The sequence below is a fragment of the Phascolarctos cinereus genome, unplaced genomic scaffold, assembly GCF_003287225.1.
Source record: "Phascolarctos cinereus isolate Bilbo 61053 unplaced genomic scaffold, phaCin_HiC Scaffold_5;HRSCAF=322, whole genome shotgun sequence".
NCBI classification, from domain to species: Eukaryota; Metazoa; Chordata; class Mammalia; order Diprotodontia; family Phascolarctidae; genus Phascolarctos; species Phascolarctos cinereus.
Window position 1 is genome coordinate 282,789,966 of NW_027555958.1, and position 6,855 is coordinate 282,796,820.

General features: G+C 46.2%; 1 protein-coding gene across 1 annotated transcript; it reads left to right on the top strand.

Moving 5' to 3' along the window:
* Positions 1-1,271: 1,271 nt before the first annotated feature.
* SOX9 (SRY-box transcription factor 9) lies at positions 1,272-5,383 on the top strand. The gene is made up of 3 exons (XM_021002623.2): positions 1,272-2,118; positions 3,306-3,559; positions 4,133-5,383. Exons 1-3 carry the CDS (start codon positions 1,688-1,690, stop codon positions 4,987-4,989), a joined length of 1,542 nt encoding a protein of 513 aa, XP_020858282.1. The 5' UTR covers positions 1,272-1,687; the 3' UTR covers positions 4,990-5,383.
* Positions 5,384-6,855: the final 1,472 nt, after the last annotated feature.

Below are 6,855 nucleotides of genomic sequence, written 5' to 3' on the forward strand. Positions count from 1 at the left end.
ATGTCTAAGAGTGGGGAAAAAAGGGTGGCTCGTGTAAAAACGACTTTGTGAAACTTTTAAGACGCAAATCCTACAGAGCTTCTAAAACTATTCTTGTGCTCAACAGTCTTCAAAATCTGTACTATTTGACTTTAGTTTTCTTGAGTATTCCTCTTCTAAAAGCTTTCGGTGGAGAGACATAAAACCCTTTAAAACACGACTAAAAAGGCATCCCCCAACCTTCTTACACTAGAGCCTGAAGGGAGAAGAAAGTGAAAATGCTTAGCCTTCTTCCCTAAATAAAGTAAAAGGTACATTACAACTTAAAGTGAAGCTTTTTTTTTTTTGGTCTTGTTTGGGTTGTTAAGTGACAAACCTTTGCCAAGCTGTCCCTCCTCGCTTCGTGGGTTAGGGGAGTTAGCTAGACTTGAAACAATGAGCAAAGTCTTTCTAGTTCTAAATACATATTTTATAGAAGGTGAGACCTTCCTGTTAGAAGATCTATGTATGGCTGTGCAATATAACCAGGGTGAGGAGAGTGAGGAGCAAGATGGGGTAGAAGTTCTAAACGGCTTGTCAAAGACCAAGGTACCTTGATCTACCCATCAGCGCTGATGGAATGGAGGGGACGGGGTGGGGGGGAGAATACGAATTCCAGAGATGCCCATCATTAGCTAAATGGGAGCTACCTGGGTTTGAAGCAGCAGCACCGCAGTATATTTGACAAGCGACACCAACCACAGAGAAGCATGACACGTTAATCTATTTATGCGGATTGTTGTGGAATAATGGCAGCCGTTAAATCGCCAAAACATTTTGCTGCTTTAAAAGAAATTTCGTTTGTTTGTTTTTACCTAAGAATATTCTGAGGCCAGCTCTAAATGAATAATCTGTGTGAGACATTTGAAGCCACGGAGTCGCTTTGACGGGACAGTAAACTCCATCTACATCCTCGGTCCTACTGAAAACTTTTTTTTTTAAGTATGTCTAGACAAACGCGCGCGCGCGCGCACACACACACACACACACACACACACACACACACACACACACACAGAATAGTTTGCACTGAGATAGTACCAAACTTCTGATATACCAAGAATGCAGCAAAATCACATATAGACGTTTCTGCTCCCCCGCCTTCCTTACACCCCATCCCCACCCCCACCGCCATCCCGCCCCTCCCATCCCAGAACTGCAAGCGGCGCTCCCCTCCCCAAAACTTTTGGCCAATCAGCTGTGAAAGGCCGGGCTGTGATTGGCCGAAAGTCTCTAAGGTGAGGGAGTATTTATTAAAGAGACTGAGCCAGAGAATTGGAGAGTAGAGAGCGGGGCTAGAAAATTGACTAGGTACTTTGGTGAAGCCTCGATTCCAAACCCTCCCACTTCCCCCCTCCCTGCCCGAGAACTTTTCTTTGGAGAAGAGAAAGAGCACCCACTTTTTCTCTCTCTTTTTCTCTCTCGATTTCATTCTGTTCCTTGAATCTCCTAACTTCGAGCGGGTGGCGGCGGGCTGGACACCCCCCAGCTGCCCCACAGATCTTTGCAGCAGGGCGCCTTGGCGGTCTCGGGAGCTTGAGGTGCAGCCAACTGCTCCATCTCCGGCCAGTTGAGGCGAGAGGACCCCACGCCTCCCGCCTGGCAGTGCCTTGGGTCACAGCCCCGGCTCTCCTTTTCTCGTAACCCGCCCCCTCCCTCGGGCTGTCGCATGAATCTCCTCGACCCCTTCATGAAGATGACCGACGAGCAGGAGAAGGGCCTGTCTGGAGCCCCCAGCCCCACTATGTCGGAGGACTCGGCGGGCTCTCCTTGCCCCTCGGGCTCAGGCTCGGACACTGAGAACACCCGGCCCCAGGAGAACACTTTCCCCAAGGGCGAGTCCGATCTGAAAAAGGAGAGCGAGGAGGACAAGTTCCCCGTGTGCATCCGGGAGGCAGTCAGCCAAGTGCTCAAGGGCTACGACTGGACCCTGGTGCCTATGCCCGTGCGAGTCAACGGCTCTAGCAAGAACAAGCCACATGTCAAGCGGCCCATGAACGCCTTCATGGTGTGGGCGCAAGCGGCTCGCAGGAAGCTTGCGGACCAGTACCCGCACCTGCACAACGCCGAGCTCAGCAAGACTCTGGGCAAGCTCTGGAGGTATGTTCTCCGAGGAGATGCCAATCCGCTCTCCCTGGCCGACCGCAGGGGACTGAAAGGAATTGGAGTTTGGGGAGGGGGTGGGGGAAGGACTGGCGGCGCGAGAACGGGCAGCTCTGGGTTGGACCAAATTATTTGGATGCCATGTTTTGCAAACTTAAGCTTCCAGAGCTCTCACCCAGAGGGGCTGGAGTGCTATCTTCCTGGGGGCAAGGAGAGGGGGGCCTTGGTTAGTTCGATTTTTACTACTGAAGGCGAGGGGGAGGGAATGTAAAGAGGGGCGTATAAAGTGTGTTTGGGAGGGATGGAGGAAGAGTTTGAAAGCAGAAGATTAATTGAAGATTAAACTCTGCAAACTTGAGTGGCAGGGAGAGGGAAGTTGGGGGGGGTTGATGGAAATGTGTGTGAATGTGAGTTTCTTCCGTGCCAGGCAAAGTCCCTAAGGGCACTTAAGTGAGATCTTCCCGGGAGAAAGAAGGAGGGCAAGGGGGGGGGGGGGTTGGAGTAGAAAGGGGAGTGGTGTGTGGGGAGGAATTATTTGCTTTAGATGATGGCTTCTTTGCAACTCACTCTGAGAAACTGGCTGGTGCTTTACAGAGTTGGTGAGGAGAGGCTAGGAAAGTGCGCAGGAGCCTGTGGAAAAAAAAAGAGGAGGCTGGATTTGGGGAGGGTGAAAGGTAGGGGCAAAGGCAAAGGAGGCCTCAGTTTAAAGCATTTTTACCAGGAGTTAAAGCAATTTACGGGGGGGGGGATTTTTAAGGTGAGAGAGAGAGAGAGAGAGAGAGAGAGAGAGAGAGAGAGAGAGAGAGAGAGAGAGAGAGAGAGAGAGAGTATTAACCCTGAAAGCAAATTACCCAAAGAAGCAGCAGACCACAGTGCCCGACTCTTGGTCGTTCAGAAGGGAGAGAGAGAAGAAAAGGAGATAATTACCTCATCTGACCTTCAGAATACAGTTTTATATGATTTTTAAAAATTGTTTTCAAAATAAAGTTAAAATTCCTCTATTGGCCAAGTCAACTCGAGAAGAAAGCAGGAGGAAGGCTGCAATTCCCTCCAGATAGTCTTTTAAGAGAGGCTTAATAGGAAAGTAGCTGTATTGTCCAATATGAGGGCCCCACCCCCCTCCCCAAATTGACAGCTATACTCCTAGTCTCATCCTCTTTCCTCTCTTCTCCCCGTTTGCTCAGGCTGCTAAACGAGAGTGAGAAACGGCCTTTTGTGGAAGAGGCAGAGCGATTGAGGGTTCAGCACAAGAAGGACCACCCAGACTACAAGTACCAGCCTCGGAGGAGGAAGTCAGTCAAGAACGGGCAGGCGGAGCAGGAGGAAGGTACTGAGCAGACACACATCTCGCCCAATGCCATCTTCAAGGCGCTACAAGCTGATTCTCCGCACTCCTCCTCTGGCATGAGTGAAGTGCACTCCCCTGGGGAGCATTCTGGTATGTCCTATCCCATCCCCATCACCTACCATTCCCCAAGCCTTTCACAGATACATTCATCAGAGTGCCCCCTCTCCCCCCTTCACCTCTATCCCCATGGAGATTTCAACTCCTATACCATCTCTGGCTAACCGAGATCCACACTGCCTTCTGCATACAAATGTGCAAACTCAGGGCATTTCTGCAACCAGCCATATTGAAACAGCCACATTTTTTTTCTAAGTTGCAATATTGCAGATTTGCAAAGGCTCTCAAATACTTCATAAAGAGGAGTCCTATCCATTCTCCACCCACTCCCCAAACATACTACAGCTGGCCTAAAATATGCCCAGTTTAGTGTTTCAGAACTACTCAAAGATAAAAGTAGATGGCTAGGTGTGTACCCTCTTCGGTTAATCATTCAGTGGCTTATCTCCATTCTGGGTCACTGCCTGCTCAGGTCAGGGTCTTTATTACACCTTAGCAGTTAAACAGGTGCTATAAAAGTGTTTCCCAGACAGGTTTATGCAGTTATCCAGCCCAAGCACTTATCAAACATGATATTGACTTTTCTGTGTTTCTTCTTTTCCACAGGACAGTCTCAGGGCCCACCTACCCCACCCACCACCCCCAAAACTGATGTGCAGGCAGGCAAGGCTGACCTGAAGAGAGAGGGACGCCCCCTGCAGGAAGGGGGAAGACAGCCCCCTATTGATTTCCGAGATGTGGACATAGGGGAACTGAGTAGTGATGTCATCTCTAACATCGAGACCTTTGACGTTAATGAATTTGACCAATATCTCCCACCCAATGGCCACCCAGGAGTCCCGGTTACTCATGGCCAGCCTGGTCAGGTTACTTACACGGGGAGCTATGGCATCAGCAGCACCTCTGCCCCCCCTTCTTCGTGGATGTCAAAACAGCAGCAGCCTCAGCAGCCCCCACCTCCACAACAGCCTCCTCCACCACCACCTCAGCCTCCTCAGGCCCAGCAGCAGCCGACACCCCAGCAGCAGCAGCAGCAATCAGCCCAGCAGCCACAGGCACCATCTCAGCCCCATACCCTCACTCCTCTGAGCAGTGAACAGGGCCAGTCGCAGAGAACACACATCAAGACAGAGCAGCTCAGCCCCAGCCATTACAGTGAACAGCAGCAGCATTCCCCGCAGCAGATCCCCTACAATCCCTTCAGCCTGCCTCATTACAGCCCCTCCTACCCTACCATCACTCGCTCCCAGTATGATTACACAGACCACCAGAACTCCAACTCCTATTATAGCCATGCTGCAGGCCAGAGCTCCAGCCTTTACTCCACGTTCACCTACATGAACCCTGCCCAGCGACCCATGTACACCCCTATTGCTGACACAACTGGAGTCCCTTCCATCCCCCAGACCCACAGCCCACAGCACTGGGAACAACCGGTCTACACGCAGCTCACCAGACCATAAGAAGAATAAGAAAAAAATAATATTCTTAATTAAAAAAAAAACAGCAGCAATAAAATCACCTTCGGACATTTGCTTTTTTTTTATTATTATTCTTCAAAGACTCTAAAGGCGACGGCAACAATGAACACAAACCAGAGAAGTTGTCCAAATGCACTAGAGCCTTCTCCAGAATCAGTGGCCAGACCACTCCCCATTGGTAGACCAGCAGAACTCACTACAGTCATTCCAGAACTGGACTTTAAATGTTCTTCAAGGCAAGCACAGAGATTGATGGAGAATCATATAGCCGCTGTAGTTCAGTCTTTCTTTGCCTGTGCTTGGACTTTGTAATTATTTTTTAGCTGTAATTAAAGAAAAAAGAGTCCTCTGTGAGGAATATTCTCTATTTTAAATATTTTTTAGTATGTACTGTGTATGATTCATTATCATTTTGAGGGGATTTATACATATTTTTAGAGAGAATTTTTTAAATGCTCTTATTTTTCCAACAGCTAAAACTACTCTTTAGTGAAAGTATGCCCTAGCTTTTCTTGAAGTCAGAGGTATTTTTGTACAGATATGTCTTCTCTTAAAATTGTATGTGTGTCTGTGTGCATTAACCCCAAAACAGAACCCTTGTCTCGTGATCAGTGTTGGGGGTTAGCGTTCCTCAATTCTAAAGTCTGTAAGATTCAAGGTGAGGCTGCCTCAAAAGAAAAAATTTAAAAGGCCTTATTTTTTAGTATGGAAATAAAGACAGGAATCTGGAGGAGCCTTGGGTAAGTTTTGCTTTTATTTTTTTAAAAAGAAAAATACCTTGAGCCTTAAAATCATGCTACTAGGAATAGTTCACATGGTCTTTGGGTGGGTTTTCTCCATGCAGTCTTTAGAGAAAAGTTACCAGAGGCAGGCACCGAGGGAGTCAAAAACAGCTTCCTGGGAAGTCTCAATAGCAAACTTAAGTGCCCTCAAATACCTTCTCTACTCCCTTCTCTGCCCAGGTACCATATGCTGGAGGCCACTCCTAAACCATCTTCTAAACCCCCAAATGCAAACAGTATACCTTTAAGACATTCCACATGCTACAATTATTTATTTTGTAAGAAAAGAGGTTTTAATTTTAAAAAATTGATCTTCCTCTTTTAAAAAAAAACTTTTAAAATTAGTAGGTTGTTGGAGCCTTCCTTGAAGGGTATGGTCACCTATTGTTAAATTATGGCCTTAACTGTAACCATTTTTTTATTTATCTCTTTATTCTTTTTAATTATTATTAAAAAAAAAACAAGTTTCTTTGGGATCTGTGTCCTAGGTTTGTACAAATACATTTTCCTTTTCTTTTTGTTTTTTTAAAATAAACTGGAAGTGTTGTCTTTTTAGTACAAATGAGATTCCAAATGTAGAATCATTTACATTATTTTCTGCCACAGTTCTTCAGGCTGTCCAAATTTTAGGTGTATGTATGTACATGTGAGTGTGTGTGTGAGTGTGTGTGTGTACACGACCCCAAACAACAGAACATATATCATCTTCATATTCCCCTGCATATTTTCTTCTGAGGGGGAGGAGGGAGTTGATAGACTGACTAACTTACTTTAATTAGGCTATTGCTGGACAGTTGAGGATTGCTTTTTGAAAAAGACAGCAAACTTTTTTTTATTTAAAAATGATATATTAACAGTTTTAGAATTCAGTAGAATAAAGAACTCTTTTAATATGGCATCTTTCAATTTCTGTATAAAAGCAGATCTTTTTAAAGTATTTCTGTAACTTAAAAGACCTGACATTTAAATCATATTTTGTCTTTAGGTAAGTTTGGTTTTGTGTTTGTCTTTTGTTTGTTTCACTTTTTTTTGAAAACCCCTTGTTCTCTTTGTGAAACTTACCTTT